The sequence below is a fragment of the Halichoeres trimaculatus genome, unplaced genomic scaffold (assembly GCF_033239565.1).
Source record: "Halichoeres trimaculatus isolate MK-OKI-2021-1 unplaced genomic scaffold, fHalTri1.1 fHalTri1_scaffold_2, whole genome shotgun sequence".
NCBI lineage: Eukaryota > Metazoa > Chordata > Actinopteri > Labriformes > Labridae > Halichoeres > Halichoeres trimaculatus.
This window is the reverse complement of record NW_027437180.1, coordinates 29605475-29626072: the sequence shown is the minus strand read 5'-3', so window position 1 is coordinate 29626072 and position 20598 is coordinate 29605475. Positions and strand designations below refer to the sequence as shown.

General features: G+C 40.5%; 1 protein-coding gene across 1 annotated transcript; it reads right to left on the bottom strand.

Annotated features, from left to right (window-relative positions):
• Positions 1-1350: 1350 nt before the first annotated feature.
• On the bottom strand, positions 1351-19505 carry prss12 (serine protease 12). The gene is made up of 13 exons (XM_074686040.1): positions 18940-19505; positions 17532-17670; positions 16415-16587; positions 16085-16235; positions 15318-15496; positions 14328-14469; positions 14014-14234; positions 11243-11384; positions 7917-8131; positions 7153-7231; positions 6680-6802; positions 3744-4039; positions 1351-2659 (listed from the first exon to the last, which is right to left on the bottom strand). Exons 1-13 carry the CDS (start codon positions 19271-19273, stop codon positions 2322-2324), a joined length of 2532 nt encoding a protein of 843 aa, XP_074542141.1. The 5' UTR covers positions 19274-19505; the 3' UTR covers positions 1351-2321.
• Positions 19506-20598: the final 1093 nt, after the last annotated feature.

The following is a 20598-nucleotide window of genomic DNA, read 5'->3' as shown; positions in this document are numbered from 1 at the left end:
TGTGAACAATGCGTTGTATTGCAATGTCCAAATGAAATGAAATTTGTCACGTTTTATAATGTCTTGTTTTGGGTGACGGGGGTTAACATATACTGACACCCAGTCAGCTCTAGAGACCTGCACTGTGTGATAGTGGCCACGGCAGGGTGCTCTTGCACAACTGGGGTCTGGTCATAAATGGTAACAAAGAATTTACCATATACTTTCTGAAAGCAGACAAATTAGTGTTAAGTTATGGGTTTACCTGAAAAAAGTTCATCAAAATCATGCTCACTATGATCATGATGTAATCCTAACCTGGCTTGTGTTTATAAAAGTGCATAAAACTTTTACATGGACAACACTGAGCAAACTTTTGGCAGATTAATTGCTGTGAAACTTCATTATTGGAGAAATTCAGAAGAAAAAAAAAACAAGTTATACAGACAATGTAATACATCATGAAAATCCATTTGTATGCCATATAGATATAAAAATATAATATTTTTAAATCGAGTCAAGGCTTATCTGAGGACAGTCCTGACATCAGCCAAAACCATAATCCTCAAAATGCCAGACACCACTGAACCTATCCTCCTGAAATACAATTGAATTTGATTTTTACATTTTTTCAACAAAATATCCTAATGGACTATATAAGATTTGATGGTCAAGACAATAAGTGCGAAGAGAAAAAGAATATTCTCTACAGGAAATTAATTTTATGTCTGCAGCTAGTTTGCAGTTACCAAAAACTTGCCATCAATACAGGATCTTGGATTGTAATTTGTATTTTTTTTAAATTGAGCCACATGGTGGTGCTATTCTGTGTAATATCAAAGCAGAGCTGCCTTACATTATTCCTGAAGTATGTAGCTTTTTTGAAGGAAAAGAAAATGTGCTCAAGTACTTTTTAAGAATTTGATAACAGAAGAAAATACTTAACAATTTATTTTGAAAAAAAATAAAAAAAGGAAGTGATCCTAGCGCTGATACCACCTTGCACTGATTCCATGCAGCCCTTCATTGAAACCATTTGTCTCAGATCTCAAATGAGTGACGAGTCAACAGACTGTGTTTGCTGAGTAAATGAGTAAAACTGAGAAAATGACCGCCATTCATGGACAGTGACATGACAGTGTGTGTGGGTTTGTGTGCAGACACATTGTCTGACACGGTAGTGCTCACTTTAACAGTTTGCAGCCAGAAACAAACCTGAAATTCCTCTGTCAGTCCCAGCTGCTGTCATGTTCCAGCAGCGTGGGAATGGAAACACCATTTAAAAAACACACTCACAAATACATTTTTAAACTCTTATAACCCAAATGTATGTTAAGTGTAAGAATCACACCAAACAGCTTTACTGTTGTTGTATTTTTTTTTATTATAAAATCAATATTTAAGAAATGTAAGAGCACATTCAACACACAATCAGTCAACATCAAATAAAACAGAGCAGTGTGGTGGCTGAGTTTTTCAAGTGTAACAGATTGTCTCCATCAACAACACTCAACTACCCCACCAGGGCACAAACACATGTCATTAGGTACCGAAACGATGAGTCAACTCGTAGAGATGCTGTCTTGTGCTTTGATCCAAAACATTTTTAGTCTTTGTTCTGCAAATGTCAAGCAGCAATGAGTCAAGAGAAACATTGATTGAATACACATTAGAAACACCTGAGTAATACGACTAAGACGTGTCACCTGCTTTTTACAAAGTAGGCCAAAGATCAAAATAGAGGAGCATTATTTAAACTAGAGTAAAAAGAGGTTTAAGAACATTTTTCACGTTGCCAAATGGTACTATTACTGTAACACCTGACACAAAATCACTGGATATCATGCATTAAGTACATTTTCTTAGTGCAAGTCTGCATATTTATATTATTCCAATACTGTGAATGCAGGAGTGCATGCTATACTGTTTTAACACTGTGGTCCCCCTTCAGCAAGTTCAATCCTATGGTTCATAGCATATATTAGATTATAACTTTATGAAAAAAAGCAACAAGCATAGAAAAAAAAATAGTTTCATGTCCATTTACCACCAAAAAAAAGTTACTTAAGTTATGACAGTTTCTTGTGTTAAGATGACACATAATCAAAATTTTGCAGCTCAAGAGAATAGATTATTCAATAAGTGCTTTAGACACATGAAGGAAAAGAATTGCCTACCTTTGTTCACAAGTTTAGGGAAAAGAGTCCAGAGCTGCCTGGTTTGGCAGTCAGATTGTAGGATTGATTTATCAGACAGTTTGATACAAAATGTCAAGCAACTCTTGTATTCCTTTCTTTTTTTAAATATAAATAAGGTTTTTCATTGCAGCTGTAGTTTGTACTTCACCTTTCACTCTGTCTCTTTTCCCTGCTGTCTCGTCCGATCACTTTATGTATCCAGGGACTAAAGGCAGAGACTTTTGTATAGACACCAGGGGACTGTTGTGTCCGGCAGGCATGGCCCCAGGACGTGACCCCATAAACCACCCAGCCCCCTCCCGGGCGCTCACAAACCAACGGACCTCCACTGTCTCCGCGACAACTGTCCACGCGCCTCTCTGGTTGGATGCTGCCTGCGCAGAGCATGCGGCTTGTGAAAGCACCGTGGAAATGCTCCTGGCAATGACGGCGTGGGAGTAAAGACAGAGGGGCCTGCTGTAGGGTCTTGGAGTATGAGCGACCTGAGGAAGAGGGGAGAGCATTAAAGTTTGGAAAGAGTAGAATTTAAAGGTTGAAAATGTGTGCAACTACAAACTTAACAAGAGCTTTTACTTGAATCAATTCTCAGATCGATTCAAACTTCAAGATTTGATATGTAAAGTGACCTTTTGGTGCACAGTTTCTTTCAAAGGGCTCCAAATAGAATATACTTTTCTTGCAAATCTAATAAAGCTCATGTAAGTGTTTTTTTCTCTCTGTCTTTAAACAGGCGACTCACAATGGCAACATTTAAAAAGTGTCTATCCCTCTGCAGAGCCTCACTTTGTCTTTAGCTGTGCAACTATTTGCTCATGTCTGTCTCTTTGTGTCGTCAGACTGGCAGAAAGCCAAAAGCAAACAGCTGTACACACCAGACTTCTCACTCTCAATTAAATAGATTCCTCCGTCATCACACATGCTCTTGATAGCTTGTGTCGTCAAAACACTCAGGGAAAGAGATATATAAATAAAGGGAAAGAGATTTAACAAACACTATGAGGAGAGAACAAGTTTTTGCACAAGCGTGTTCTACGACATTTACCAGCCCTTTGTGCCAAAACTGCTGTGATTAGTGACATCAGTAAGTGACTTAAAGATCACTTACAGATGTGTGTAGACAGTTACGTAAGGTGGAAAATTCTCTCCCATGCGACAGATTGTTGCGTTAAATTTCAAAAACTGGCATTTTGTAAATTCTGTTGTGGTTTTGGCATTTTTATGTACTGTTTGACACTTTATTTTTGACTTAGTGTTTGAGTTATAATGTTAATTTTAAGTATGTTGTTTTTTCACCAACTTTAACCTCATATACTTTCAGGAATTTATAACTATAATTGTAGTTGATTATCGATTGAGAAAAAGTGAAGAAATAACTTTTTCTCTGATTTTTTTTCCACTCAGAATTCTTATCATTATATCTTTTCACGGACATTTGAGCCTCTCAGCCGGAGCAGTCTGCTGTATAAATATGGTACTTTCTGACCTCAGCACATTATTCACCATATATCATTGCGGATCACCATAAATCAACCAAACTCACTCTGCTTTTCACAAACACACCCTCACCTGTGTCACCCCAGCCTGTGATGTGGCAGTTGCTGGCTTGTTTCAGCACCCTCTCTTTCCTCATTGGCAGACAAGCAGGAAGAACGTGTCGGCTGAAAGACACACACTCTCCCGCCATGTGACCCACTGCTCCTGGTGACAGACGGACTAAGGCCAGATCATAATCATTGCTCTGAGAATGGTAACTTGGGTGGAGAACAATCTGGTCGACAGCATACTCCTCTTCATGCTCTTCAGGAACGAGGGAGTGGTAGTCCCCTACCCTCACTTTGTACTGCTTAGTGCTGTTTCCATACCTTCAGAGAGACACAGGGAGAAGGAACCATTAAAGGGTGTGAGCCATTCAACTGCTCAAAAAAGAGCAATAAACCGAAAGCCCAGAGGTAGTTACATCAGCAATTGTTCTTCCACAGTGGAAAAATACCATGGTGTTACATTTAACATATACAGCCATTAAATCTGCTTCTTTAAGGGCTAGATTTGAATACAAGAGTTCATGGTGTTATATGATGGTCTTATGACAGTTTTGTTTATCAGGTTTTGGAAGTAATGCCTTTCTCTCAAATACACTTTTTGTACCCTTTGCACTTTTCTCATTAGTTGATAAAGGTTGATTTTTTGTGTTTGTGTTTCTCTCAAGGAGGCACTCTGAGCCCCAAAGAATCACATCAATTCAGCTGTGAAGAGGGGAAGGGAAGAGGACTTAGAGCAGCAGTGTAAGTCAGGGACAATGACAGGGCTGAAGTAAGCTGGACGGAAGAGAGGGCAGAGGAGAAGAGTGAAAGAAGGAGGCCTTTGATTTGAGCCAAGTCTCTGTGTCCAGTTACAAGTTGTAGAGTGTTTCCGGAAAGATCTCCTGACCTGAATGTTATGGCTTCCTGGCAGAGCAGAGACACTACTCATTAGTCATCTAAGTACAGTACATACCCATCACAGACGCGGCACACAAGTGCAAGACTGAATCAAAGCCTCGACACAAACCTACTGATGGCTGGCAGAGGACTACCGGCCTGATCCTTTAGTTATGGCATAGCCATACTCCTACGTTACCTTTCGTTTAGTGCTGTTGTTGCTTACAAGAGTCAAAAATCTTGAGCTGTGCAACTGTAGGAGCTCTGAAGTATAAATAGGTTTATGACAAGCATGTGACTGATGACCTCAGGTCAGTTTTGACAAGCTTCCTAATCGGAAATTGACATGCAAGCAATAATGTAATTTGATGATGCTAGTCAGATGTGTACTATTCCCACACATGGAATTCTGAAACCTTCTGTTCACAAATTAGAACCAGCAGAAAAAGGTGCACCAACATGTATTTTGGATCATTTTACTCAGCATACGTTTATTTGTTTGTTTGTCACTGTGAGTGTAAGCGTGTCTATGTATCACACTATTTTGGTTACCACAAATGAAAGGTGACACCGTGCAGTCGGAAGTCCCTATCTTGGTCTGCATGCTCTGGCAGCATGCAGCAAATTACTTTTCAAAGCTGTCATAGCTGAGGCTAACAGTCTGGAGCTCAGAGGACTGATATCTGACCAGGCTAGTAATGAAAGCACATGGAGTGACCTTTCACGCCTATCAACGATGTCTTTGATTTTATGGAAAGCAAGAAATAAAATAAAAAAACGTTTCTCACTCTATGTTGTTTTTTCAAATGTGGCATTTAGATGTGTGTTCTGTATCTTTGGACCAATATTAAACACTTTTGACAAATAACTGAATGTTAAAACAGAAAAGTATTGTGCTTAATGTGTGTACAAGTCATATGCCAATCTGTAGCAGACAAGGAGTGTTTCTATTGTATAAATGTCATCAACTGTATCAATGTCAATCAGTGACTAATACATTTACAAACTATCTCTAAACCTCAACGCCCAATACAAAATGCAATGCCTGAGGCACTGAGGTGTGCACCTACCATACAGTTACTCTGTTTGAATTAGCCCATTGTTTGATTACCTGTGCCAAGCATAGCTTTATGACAGGCATACACTTGGTTTCATGACAACAATTGTAACGGTTATAAAGCCTGTTTTGTGGCTTTGAATGACTCATAGTAGCGGTTCAGATCAACTTTTAATTTCCATCTGCAGTCATTGCAAGACCGTCTCGTCATGCTGTTTGAATTAGCTCAGTCTGAAAAGTCGTGATTGCTATACTGGGGGTCTTAATTTGCAGAAAAGCACAGATGTGTGTGTTTCCTGTAAATCATTCAAAAATACAGGAGGTTCCTGTATTTAGGGGAACACTTCTGGCAGTGGAAAAGGCCTGGGAATGGCTGTGGAAAACTGGAAATGACTCTATGAGAGACTGAGTGACTGAGCTCCTCCTATCTTAATTGTGGAAAATAAAGAATTAATAGGGCTGGAAGTGTCTCGGTGAGTAAAGAGGTCTGGTTTTCCTGCCAAACCCAAACTTTAGAAGTAATACAGAATAACACAATCAAGTCTTTTACATAAAGTCTGATAACAACCTTACATGACACTAGAGTTATTACCTCACAATCCTAAACTTCTCAGTTTTTCATAATCTTCTGGTTGATTTCATTTTTTTTTTCACTGATAACTTTGCTACAGCCTTATCTGCTGAATTCCTCCTGCTGTGATTGATTCCATGATAGTGGTGCCATGTGGAGGCCCATAGACCAGATGAAACTGAGATGGGAATAAATCTATCTTCCTGCCATCTGCACCTCTGCCAAACTGCAGCTCCTCATGGTTTGTGCTCACATGCTTGTCAGACTTGAATATTACAAGGAAGTACATAAGATATGCAGCTTGGGTGCGGTTCAATTACTGGCAGACGCACTTATATGCAAATGTATGCTAGAATTTTCCAATAAGGAAAATACCTTTTAACTTGAACTGCCGCCAATCCAGTAAACCCTAAGATACAGAATGTGCCTGACTACGTGTTGAGTGTGTATGTTTGACCTCTTGAAGCAGTGCGCAGAGGTGAGGACCCAGCAGGTGTCGATTACAGTTGCTCCACACACCAACCGCCCATCTCCTCGAGATCCCCTCAAACGTATTGCTGCCTGCCATGGCCAACCACCCCTTCAAACACAAACACAAGCACACACAAGCAATATTTGAAGACCATAAGTGACTTCATATTACTGTACAGATAAGAACACAGCATTTTCACAAGAGAAGACTCTGTTCTGTTTGATGAGTGACATCTTATTTACAAGCTCACGTTGCTCCTCCTTTGCATACCTCCACGTGCCAAAAATAGTTTACAGTAACGTTTGTTAGAACATACAATTCTTTGCCTGCAGCCTCAGATCAGCTGTTTCCAATCTTAGACGTGTTGACCTGAAAATGCTTCCAACTGTCTTTATTCTATGTGTTTCTGGCAGATGTCCCTGTGCTTTTATTAATCCCTGCTGTCCTCTCCATCTTACCTCAGAGAGTTTTCTCCTCCTATAATTCGGCGCTGGCGAGTGTGCTTGAGCCGCAGACCACAAATTGAGCTGGCAGGATCTGACAGAGACAAAAGAGGAACCGTTGGGTGTGTATATGTGAGGGAGCGTGGGAGGGAGATGATTACTAAACCACACATTTAGGCTCAGATGTTGCTTTTATTAAATATTTGAGATTGGCTGAACAGCGAAGGCTTGGGATTCATCCTTCAAATAATGTAAATAAAATAAATGAGAGAGGTTTTCCATTGTGTGAGTGTGTGTGTGTGTGTGTGAGAGTGTAGGTGATGTTAAAATCTATAAACTGAGGTTAAGTACTTTTTCAGAAGATGTAATTTATCATACTTAGGAGATGAAGTACCCCCCTGCTTTGGTTTGACTTCAACAGTGTGTGCAGGCAAGAAATGGGAGTACTAGCATATGTGCAGGTAACTGATAGCCTGGTGTGAGTCTGACGTGATGTGTGACAGACAGGGTGAAGCAATAACATCACTCTCTCATTTTACCATCTGGTTATGTATACACACTCACACACCCACACACACACACACACTGACTGAAGTCCTTCCTGCTGTCCTCTCTTTGAATTTTACCCCTGAATTTCCTCTCATCTTTATTTTTCAACCATTTTTCAGTGTATATATCAAACTGAAATGTTTGCTAAACATGCTCTAATGTCATGCAGGCAACGAGTAAATCACAGGAACTCTGCTCGTTCTTTCTCAGAGTAACATAAATAAACAGACCTGTATGACCCTTGACCTCATTGTAGCCGGGTTGCAATTCACCATAGTCACAGATGACCCCGGCGTCCTCACTGTGGCGACAGTTGTGCGTGCCAGGTGCCTGTTTGATGCAGTCTGCTATTGAGCGCTCCTCACCACTGCACTTTACGTTATCAACATGGATGGGCCCTGTCCCCTCCCCAAAGTACGCCATCACACGGGCCTTAGCTACACCACTGAAGAAGGAAAAGAAGGGAAAGGAGAAGAAACAGAGAGAGAAACAGCATAAGGATAAATTGTCCTTTTCTGAATGAACTTAAACTGAAATCATGCTGGAACTGTTAAATAAAGGGGTTTGATTATACAGTTTCTTTTACAGATTTTATAAAACATATTACAGAATTTCAAGGATATGGAAAACAAAACCTACTCAAAAGCAACAAAAGCAAGAAGAAAGAGGCAAAATTTGAATTCTGTTTCGGAGTTTAAGGACAAAGACACCAGATTTTCTTTTGTACCAGATTTTAAAATCAAAAGCCGAATTGTCACTTAGAGACGCTAACACTCTCTCAGTGGCAACCCCTGCGCTTTTATTTTGTTTTCTTTAATCAAATGTTCAAAAATATACTTGTTTTTTATTGAGTGACACAATGTATTTTTTCCATATTTCCTTCATTTATATTGCAAACGAACAAAAGACGAGTTGAACACTTAGGACCTCACTCTATGTCTTCATGTGTGCATAAACATGTAGGAGCCATGATAGGGTGTCAGTAAAGATGATATGGTATGACATTCTCTTACTCTGACGCAAATCAGGTCAAACCTCATTCACAATCTGATAGCAAGTGTTTCACTGACTTTGATTAGTATGGGTTACACCCTGTGCTAACACAGCCACGGGTAACCTATAGGTTACTGCTGTATATATGTGCATGTAACTGATTTTAATGAGGATTGATAGATAACTGACCTGGAAGATCTCAGGTTGCGTCCCTGGAGTTTGGTCGGTGGCAGGCCTTGCTTTCTTACTTTTCCACAGGGAATCTCATTTCACTTATTCAGACATCTAGCTGTGCATCTTTGTCTCCTATATCTCCCTGAGCAGTGCTTAGCATGCCATGGATATCGCACTTGGAAGTACACATTGCAAGTGTGAGCTACTTCCTGTATTTTTGTTGCCACTCAAAAGGGACACTGCCTCATTTAAAATTTCCAATCCTTTTTGAGTGTTGAATATTCAAATAGACAGAAAAGGAAACTCCTTTTTTTTCCTCTTAAAAATAATACTCTACGTACTGTTAATTTAACATGGATTTGAAAATTCTCTTCATGTATCTGCTTGTAATATTTCTTGAGAAAACAGAGATAAAAGTTGCAGTCACAATAACTTGCAACAATCATCAGCTACAGGCATTTAGCTTTGGAATTTGGATGTTTCTCAGACAAGATCTCTGTATAAGCTAAGCCTCTTCTTGTTATACTTTTGTCACATGAACCAAAAACAGATCCAGCCAGGCTAATGTAGATCCTAATTCAGATTGACTCTTGGTTGAACTGTTGACTTTGATTCTAATCAGCGTGAAAGTGTGTGCGCATCTGCATCTATATTTTTTATCACCCCTGTTGCGACCTCTAACCCTCAGGGGCCTGCTGTGCATGTAATGACCTTTCACCACACCCTGTGTGAGACAGAATGATGATCCTAACACGGTTTCTACACGCCTCTAACACGCTTACTCTCCTTCTCTTGTGCTTATGCACTCCAGATGTGACTTTCATGTACACACAGATGCGTCACAGAAAATTGGGGGCTAAGGGATGAGTATTCCTTGCTGTGGAGTGATGTGAGGGAAAATGAGAAAAGATTGTTTCGGTAAAGTTTTCCCTAGCCATCTCTTTACCATTGTTTTGGAAAAGAGAAGTGTTTTAGAAGGAGGACATAATGGGGCTCAGAGAGAATGAGGTGATGTAGTTTGCTTTGCCAGGACATATCTGACACTTTGGATGTGTCATTTTCACAAATGCTGCCCTTTAATTGGATGTTTGTCTTGGCTCTACTTAAAAGTACAGCATAAAGCTCTGATAAAAAGCACTGGCAGCACACAGGGGGGTCATGAGAAGTGCAAACATGCTAACATGCTATTTTTAAAAGATGAGTAAATCAAACACAGTTGTTTGAAAGATGGCATGATCTGCAGGTTTTTCAGTTGTAGGTTGGCTTGAAACTTAAGACGTGCATGATGAGGCGCAAACTGAAAACAGAGAGGTTGAGGGATAGACAGATGACAGACAGACAGAAAAAAACAGAAGTATGGGTACTGTGGGATGGGTGCCAAGTCTGAGGAGTGCTGACTGATTTTGCAAACAAAGTAAGTAGCCTGAAATCACTTAAAGTTTGAAATATAGAGCTGTCACATTGCAGCGCCACAGCAGAGCAGAGAGATTTTATCTGTATCTGAACATCCTGTTATTCAAGGTAAAGAATTGCTAAAAATAAGAAGAGTAGAGGAGGAACTACAAGAGTAGGGCTGACTTTATTTGAGGTGCTCTTATGCAGACATACAAAGCACTTCTTTTGATATCTTTTGTGCTAATGCCACTTCTTAGGATGATGGCCATAAATCCTTAACCTTACTTTTGGTAATGAAGTAAAGTTACAAAATTATTTGATATTAATTAAATTATAATTAAGCCTTTTATGTGGCTTCCAATAAATGTTTTACCCCATCCCATTACATTCTACAAAATCTTGTCATAGAAATGCTACTAAGGAGAAGATCTTGGTACCATTCATTTTCTCCCCCAACAAGTTGACACTTTGGCAAGAGCCACCTTTATGAGAGCGGGTGATGGTGCTCTCGGGATACATGCAGTTTTCATCCAGGAAAAATATTACCAGTATCTGCCAAAGAGGTCAACAGAATCATCATAAAATACTTTTCACGGTACCTTGATTTATAGACAGGTGGCTAGAGATGAATCCTAACTAAATATTTTCTGTGAGTGATTTCAGTTTTGGTTCAGTTGTTTCCAAAGTTTTATACTTTAAAATGGCGATACTTGAAGATTTTATTAGCCTTTTACTGGGTAAACTGATATTATTGGTTGAGGGGCATTCTGTAATACTCTGAAAATATGTTAACCAATAGTTTACTGAAAAAGTTGATTGAAAAATACAAGTTGCAGAATATTTCTTTGAACTTTATTATAAACTCTTTGTCTCTCGAACACTGTTTGGTTTAGCCCCTTGAAACAAGTTTCTCTTGTCACAAGGAAAGCAGTTGTCATGTTTTGTCTCTGGGTAGTCGGTCTTTTTGCGGAATTTTATTCCAAAACACACAAACCTGTATCCCAACTGTCGACAAACCACCTCAGCGTCACGATCAGTCCACCCGTCGTCACACACAGTCCCCCAGAGACCCGACAGATAGAGCTCCACCCGGCCTTCCCTGGGGCTCTCTCCTCCCACAAGCCTTAGCGGTACACCTGAAGATTACACACAGACACGCTTTACGCTGGCTCAGATTCACCCTGCTGTCACATAGTTCTTTCTGTTCTCTGAAGTCACACAAAACCCCTCAGTCTAGAATTTCTTACAAAAACTACACTCACATTCCTGAGCAAACCTGATCTACCAGGCTAACACGTCAGGCGCAGGAGGCATGAGTGAGGCATGATCGAGGCATGATTGAGACATGTACCTTGCAAAAGGGGGAAAGCCTGACCAAATGTATGCAGACATCCACCCACAGGCCCCGAGGAAAAACTGTTAAGACTCGTGCTACTATAAAAAGATTGTTTATGTTCATTGCCTCTCTGCTTACATGCTTCCCCCTCAGAAGATGCTCTCTCACAGAGTTAATTCAAGAAGTTGGGGCTTTTAGTTTCAAGCAATCAATCATCATTTGTCTGCTTACAGATGCACAGACATGCACACACTAACCTGAATGAAGCAGTCAAGAGAATTCTAATGTCTTTACCATGTGTGGACAGTTTCAGGGCCAGACTATATACATACCAAATGACGGGTACATTTTCAACTAGGGCATTAAGATAAAAGTGAGTTGTGGCATTTCATAGCTTAGCTTCATCTTATAGCTATGTGGCTACACATAAGTAAATGTGACTGTGCTGACTTGAATGACAGGCATTCAAACAATGTGTGCACGCAGGATGTTATAATTGTGGGATGGAGATCAAGGCGGAGGGGTGGTTAATTGTGGGAATGTTTACTTATTTGGTGGTGTGGGCTGTTGAGGAAATGCTCATCTGTGTCTCACTTAGAAAAACAAACATTGTTTAATACCGCTTTCAGCATACAAACATACAAAAACCACACACATACACACAGGAACTTACACTCTTTTTGCATGTGGTAGTCATTCACAACAGAGCAAGAGAAATAGTGTTATTCAAAGCATGGCCCAGCTTATCTCTTTTTCTTCTATCCCAAAAACAACATGAACCAATTTGCTTGTGGCATGTCGAGGGAAAGGAGGGATTTGCTCTCACATAGTAACACAAACATACACAGGCAACACACACAAACACATAAATGCTTTGCAGTAATGGCATAATTCCAAAGTGTGGGGTGGGAGTGACCCTTAGCTTCATGCCAAACAATGTAAGCTGCCCAAACCAAATTTAGCAATCACTTGAAGACTAGATTTATCCTTCACTTGGCATCCAAGAGTGGTAACACTTATTCCTGCATATATGAGCTGAAACCTGAACCACTACTGGTTCCATCCAGCTTTACCCTAACACACCTTTATTGATGGCTGGAGGCCACTAGGGTGATTAATGGCGCTATCATTCAACCTGTTTTGTTGTCTCACAGCCTTTTTTCCTCTTTTAACAAATAGGAAAAAATGCTGCTTTGCACCAGCACTGGTTCTGTCATTTTTGGATGGTGAAAACCACATTAAAGATTAGCTTTAGGAAGAAAGGTCCATCTAAACATCATGACTTAAAAAGCAACTCAGTTACAAAGCTGTCTAGCAGCTGTGCTTATTAGTGTTAACATGACTGCCATCATCTTCTATCGGTCTTCCAGAAAGTGCCGCCTTTCCTCTTCGGTGTAAGATGAGCTGCAACTGACTGCAGGGTAAATTTTGCTTAGATCTTCAGGACAGATTTTAGACCATTTCCTGGTTTAATAAAATGAGAGGAAACAACATAGGCTTTCATTGTATGGTTTCCATTTCCTCACTGCCTATGAAACACATGTGCTTTCCCTACAAGGTTGAGTTTTCATAAAAGCACAAATTACAACTGAAAATGACATTAATATAACTTTGAGAAGCAATATCTGCTCAAGCTGTTTTGGGATGTCCGGTCTCAGGAAAGAAGCAAAAAGATCACAGCAATTAGTAAAAGTTAGTCCATCTGTGAAGTGATTTTAAAGTTAAGGGGCCCAGAAAGGGGACACCGCTAGTTTTATGGTATAGCTAGTAAAATAGTATTGGGTAACACACAGAAATCTGGAAATCAGTTTAAACAGCAAATGTGATCATGTTTCTCAATCATTTCAATCCTGTAATTAAAAGGTAACTTGATGCTACAAAACAAATTTGGAGGACTCACATAGAGAAGATATCTTAAAACTGGGACTTTGGCTTTACTATTAACTAAAGCACGATTAAACTGTCCACGTAAAGAGCATGTTGGTAATTTAGTTGAGCATTACAACAGTCTAGATCGCACTGAGTTCATTTGTAAATCCAGAGAACTGTTCATCAAATTAAAAGGAGATTCTTCCTAAAGAGAAAAGTGGATCTATGGTAATCACTGCTGTGACACTGATAGAAATACCTCCTAGAATGTGTTATTTTGATCTCTGGATACATTGAATTACATTGCTGGGTTGTTGGTGTTGGCTTAATTTACTTCTTTTCTTATGGGATAAACTGACATGAATCTGCAAGTGCAGCTGGTACACCTTTATGCTCAAATGGCATGACCACCTACGTTTGCACATGCATTTAGCTTAGAAGCAAATTTTTAAGCAAACATAAATGCATACACCTTAGAGTTAACACAAAACCTGTAAATGCTTCCTTGTGATGTCTATACTAGAAGCAACCTCTCCGAGCAAGAAAACTTTCTGTCTTACTTGTTGGGAGACTTTCTCCGATGCGCTCAGGGCTGCATGCAATGTTAACATCTTCATGGTGTGTACAGTCATGATGTAGCCACTCCCTCTTGTTGCACAGCAAAAGGCTTGGCTCCTTCCCTGTGCAACTCACATCATCCAAAAGAATGGGACCAGACCCCACCCCGAAGCGTGGGACCGGGGTGATGTCGAGTCCTTCAGAGAGGAGAGTCTCCCCTAATCTGGAAGGAAGACATGCAGCATCATTTTAAAGTTATTTAGAAGTAGTAAGGAGGTCAAGCTTGGGCCTGTCTGTTTGCAAAAGTTCGCTTCACCTGTAACCAAGCTGTCTGCACACCACGAGTGTGTTCGAGTCTGTCCAGCCGTCATCACACACTGTACCCCATTGACCTCGGTAGAAGACTTCTAAACGCCCCTCAGTGCTGGCTGTACCCCCTTCTAATCTAACAGTACCATCTGAAGAGAGAGGGATAGACACACAGAGAGAATAACCAGGTCAAATGTCAAGGCCTTTGTTTGACTGTAAAATAAATGCTGAAGGCTGCTAATGAAATCATGTCTTGACTGCAGTGAAGACAAAAAAACAACTGCAAGAGAGCAAGAAAGTCAATCCACAAAAAAGTATCCCTCATATTCAAACAGAGGCGCTATCTTCAAGATCCTCTAAATGCTCGTCAGATAATGCAACAGGCTCAGGCAACTTCATGGTGCCAACTACAGAAACTTTTATGCACAGTTGGCATTAAAGTAAAAGTCCAACATCCTGTTCATTTTTGGTGATAAACAAAAGGCAAAATAAAATCCCTCTCAAGATGTTTGTAAATAACTCTTAAGGTCAAAAGTCCCGCTGATCTATACGATAGCGTGCCTGATGTGAAAGACATGTCTTAAATGTTTTCTTGCCTCAAAACTTCAATTGCTTTGCTTACCATGCAGCCTCTATGCAGATAAGTGCATCTTTTTTCACCATCATGCTAGCTACCTGCATGGTGGTTGAGCTCACTCAGCCACAGACAAAAGTTTATTTAACTAATAGTAAACCATGTTGTGCTTGAAATGCATGATTAAGACCTAATGAGTAAAAAAGCTGTCAAAAAGGGACACCACTAGACTTGTCTGCCTGCTGTTTATCTCTGTATATCACTATGATGCCAGAGGGACCTGTAAAAAAAACTAAATTCATGATCCTTTCCACAATTTGAAAATCTAGAAAAAAGACTCATTTCTTAAAGGATATCTGACTCTTCACACGTCAAATAAGGTATGGGTTTATTTTTCATCTTGTGAGCCAGATGTTGAACTACCTGTAAGAGGGCTGCAGGACACCCCTGCATCCTCTGAGTGCAAACAGTTGTGTTCACCCCAGCCACTTTTGGAACACTGCTCCAGTGTGAGTTCATTGCCAGTGCAACGCACCTCATCCAGCCACACACGGCCTGAACTCTTGCCAAAATGTGCTTGGCCCCATGCCCTGGCCACACCACTACAAAGAAAACAGAAGAAATAGACAAGAAATGAAGGTTTGGTTTGCAGGAATACTGACAGAATTGACAACAGATGTAGTGCCTAGCCCTATCTTACACAAAGTGAGATCAAGGATGCTGTATTAGGTGGCTAAAAGAAATTAGACTACTCGGGGAAAACTGCTGCCTTGCCCATATGTATTCTAATCTATGACACAAATACCACGTTGGCATACACAAAAAAAATGTCCACAGGAACATGCAGGGAGTGTAGAGTTGCTAAATATGCATATCTCTGTGGTATTAGAATTCACACAGGAACAATGAGCCTGATTCACTATCTGACCCCCAGATGTTCTTTACTGCTCGCTCCACTCTCTCTGTGTGTCCAAATGGAAAGAATACTTGTCATAGTTTTGGAGACAGAGGGAGAGACAGCGGCTGGACACCCACATCAACACATCTCGGCTTCCTACTCTAGTTTTCCGTCACACGTCTTTCTCATTTTCTTTTACTCACAGCTCTGTGTTGTTTGGATTTCAAGTAGTAAACATTCTGAACACCTTCATATGTGTGTGTAGGGGTGGAGGATTGTAGTGCCCACTCACCTCAGCCCCAGTTGTCTACACACCACCTCTGCATCACTGTCGTCCCATTGGTCATCACATATGGAACCCCACTGACCTGCATGGAAAACCTCAACAGTTCCTTCTGACCCTGACCTGCCCCCCACGAGCCGAATGGGGAGTGACACGATCACTAAAAGGAAAAGAAAAATGAATTCATACTTTAAGGGGTTTTAGGGTTGACACAGTTTTATGAAACTTTTTATTGCACAGACATTTCACACACAACTATTCAAACTGGGTTCTAATCAGGTTCAGGAAGTACCTGCAGGCCTGCTACATATCTACTGGTTCCCCTTGAGGAGTGTTTACCTTGCTGCTGGTTGCAGGTGATGGCTGCAGCCATTGGACACTCCCCTCCATTCCAGATGATCTTAGGGCACTGGAGTAAGTCTGGCTCATCTCCCTGGCACTGGACGGCCCTCCAATGAAGTTTTGCCAACCCTGGACGAAATAGAGGAACTGCACGTGCACCACCTGAGATTCTAGAGGAGGATAAGGAAGGAAAAAAGCTGCTTTAATTATTTATCCAAAGTACTGTATTCAAAACAAATGAAGTGAAATAGCAAGTTAAATCTAATTTAATATGGGATTTAAACAGACTTGATATCTAAGGTAAGCCAGGCTAAAACATCTGCGCAGCTAGAAAAGTGGCCATTTTTGTCTAGTGGCTGTAAAATTGGGCCACCTGTATTTTCGTAATCCCACAACTCCAGGGCCAACACGGTCTGCAGTTTTACACCCGACAGCTTCTAATAACTGGCCATGTGAAAGTCATCACCAAGGATTCAAGCTGACATATGGCTGACATTTGCCCTGTTCCTTTTCCCTGACATGCACACACAGGCATGTGTTCATGTTAGCATGCATGCCAGTGCTGGTGTTAGCCTCAACATGTGTAGTACGTGCACAAAACCTCTCTGTTCTCTGGAGCAATCACACTGACTTCAGCCCATTTATGAGTTTTGTCAATACGTAGAATCCATTCAAAGGCTCTCATTTTAACCCAGTAAATTAGAGGCTCTTTTCATAACTAACTTCATAACTGACCAAAAGACTCACACCCATGTGAGCATGAAAGACAAAGACAAAAAAGAGCGCTAGTAACGAGGTAAACTGCTAAGCACTAAAGGTATTCAAATACCTCTGGGGAGTGGGGCTTGGAATGTAAAGATCATGTCAGAAAACTACAAAGACAATGACAAGCATGCATTTGTTTGTGTGTGTAGGGTTAAAGTTGTGAAATTTGTCCACAATTCCACCAAATTTTCTTCACATGCAAAGCAGCAAGCTGGGCCTTTGATGGTTTGTAAGAGAGGTGGTTGTTAAAGTTGCACCTGTATCTGAATATGCATGTGCAAGGGAGGGGCAGACACAGAGCAACAATAGTGCATGTGTGTGAGTTCTTTGAGTGTGTGCTCTCTCTTGCCCCTTGCCCAGCTGTCTGCAAACCACTGCAGCGTCCTCGTCATCCCAGTCATCACTACAGATGGACCCCCACGCTCCTCCTAAATAGACTTCCACCCTGCCATCAAGCTTGGAGCGGCCTCCTTGCAGACGCACTGAACCTAGGACAGAGAGAGAACTGTCAGTGTTTGTTGAAGCTGTATGTAAAGTCCTAAATCAACAGTGTATAACAAATCAAAATTGTTGACAGGACATGACATTACATGTGTATACCTGTCATATAAATGAACTAGAAAATGTGTCAACATCAAAAGGCTGCATGCAGAGATCAGAATTTCAGTATTGCATCAATTGCATTATGCTTTGTTTGGTGTGACATCACTACATTAAACAAACTGAAAAAGTATGAGGAAAAATTTCCTGTAACTGTAAATGTCCTATTTATCAATTTACACACTTTTTTTGGAAAGTACTTTCTCTTTGTACAGTCCAGTGCCTCATCACTACATAGGTCATAGACTCACTGACCTACGAGGTGTTTCACCCTTTGCCTAATGTACAGACTTTCATGGCTGCACTAGGTTTGTATTTCTGTTACTTTGGTATATAAAATTGTATAGGCACAGAGAGGTGTATTAAAGTTTTTGGTCTAGACTCTAAAGGATTAAAACACATTATGAGTGACCCATTTGAGGATTGTCATATCCATATACCTGCAAGCTCCAGACTAATGTATGTCCATGAATCATTAACCAGGAGATAAATTACAGATGCTATACTGCAGACTCCAAGACTAAAAATATCTCAGGCCATCTTTTCTGTGCCAGATAGAAACCATATACCCTTTACCTTCCACCGCTCTCTTACTCCTTTACATTTCATCAAGGCACTGATAGAAGGCCTTCCTTTTCATGCAGGCAATACGAAAATGCTTCAAGAATATGTGCTTGTAAGTCTGCTAAAACAGCTTCATTCCCAGTATCTAATATTTTAAAGTGACAGTGAAGGTTTATTGGGCTTTTTGTTTTACTGCCTCCCACAGTCGACATCTGGACTTTGTTATTGCAAAACTCACCTTATAAGCAAATACCTGTGCACTCCTTTCAGCACAAATGTGCTTAGACTTGCCATTTGCATGCACTTCACTCACACCTGGGACACTCGGGGCGTGTTCCGTTTAATTACAAAAGAATGACTTCCTGAGCTGAACACATCCGGAGCGAAAAGCTGTTAACAGTTCTTTCCCTTGTTGCTCAAATAGATAAGTGCAACATGCACTGCATCTTTCTTTTTACATCTTGTTTTCTATATGACTTAAAAATGAGTCAGCCCTTTAGTGGTTCCTCCAGCATTGTTTAATGATTTAGTCATATTTTACACATTTTATTTCAATCCTTACATCACAATAATCCCGTGGCCTGTTTGTTTACCTTGTTTACAGTCGCAGTAGCCCCAGTCCACTCTGCCCCTGTGGTTCCTGAAAAAGCACCAAGGTCTTATCCTGCCGTCCGGGTTGCGACAGTGGTTGTGCTCCCCTATCCCTTTACCCGGATAGCGCTCCTTGAAGCCGTTCACCTCAGTCCAATTCATGCACCGGCTCCCGGACTCGGTGACGTCTATCGCTCCTCGGTAGGAACCGTCTTTCCCACGGCTGTGTAAGCAGTCTGTGAAAGGCAGGATGAATGAGGGGACGTTGCTGGAGGAGGACAAGCCGCGTTCCGCAATCAACAACGCGGCTATTACAGCAAGAAACGCCAAATTCATGTTAGATTCCCGATTCTTGGAAGTGATGACAGAAGGGGTTGAGTCGCTCCTATTATCAGCTGAAGAGACGATATTCCGTTGGTCTCATCGCATGCAGCGGGACGGGAGTGAGAAGCGAGAAAAGAAAAAAACGACGCGGATCAATGAAACTCCTGTTTACGTGGGCTATGGGGCAGACAGCCCCCAATGAAAACTCAATAACATGGGAGTAGAGTAATTTCATCCCATCGCGCAATTCGTGCCATTTAATTTTGAGAATTTGCAGAAAATCAAATGTACAAATGTGAATGCCAAGTGGCACTCGATAAGAAGAAAAGCCCGAAAAGGAGACCAATCTATTAATATGATAATCTGGACATTGGAGGATTGCTAATCTTTATTTGGGAATGGAAATTATTCTTTGGAAACCATATCAGTAAAACTGCGATGAATAATCTATGTTGCCGAAAACGTATGAATGATCAAAATTGAATGACCATCTGTAGGCTACTCACTTACGACTAAAAAAAAAGTCATTAAGTAGGCTATAAATTGAGACTGGAATCAGGTAAACTGAGGTAAATATAGACAGCTTAAGGAAGCAGAAGCTCAATGTTTATGCTGTTAAAGGTAAAATCAACTTGATTGCAGAGACCCTGCTTTGGAAGTGGGTGCCAAAAATCACTTGACAGAAAAAAAAAGGAGAAAAGAGAACGTGAAACATCACAAGGGAGATTGTGGCCAGCATCAAACTGGGAGTCGTCTTCAAAATAATTTACCTTACAAATTTATACAAAACATGATGTTAAAGTGTATCAAAATATGCAAAATATGTTCAAACTGTCCATATTTTATAAATAAGGGTATTTTGGGTGTCCCAAATTACTAAACCCCATTTTGGGTAGTTTCGGGCACTACTCACATGCTAATAGAATATTCCTATCCTTTATCAGAGTAACTCAACATATTCTTGACAAAGCACAGATTCATAGGGGTTCAGATAAAGATCTACTTTGAAATATTGAGATGATTTGTGAATATGTTTTAACTATTAGCTAATTCCTCAACTTTTATGTTTAGCCTTTAAATTTGTTGCCACTAACCCTCATAATATTTAGCCTATATTTGACATGGCTATTCTAATGCTTTCCTACCCTTTATTCAAGGACAGTGGAAAATCAGGGGGAAGAAAACTCACAACTTGAAAGCAGAAGAAAGAGAAAGAAGCAACTGAAAGAGGTGGTGAAAGCAAGGCATTCAGTTCAAGACTTTTATTGTTGGAATAGGATTTAAGGCAAAGGTCCACAGTACCAATATGTCTAACCCCCGGTCCCAAATTGCCCCAA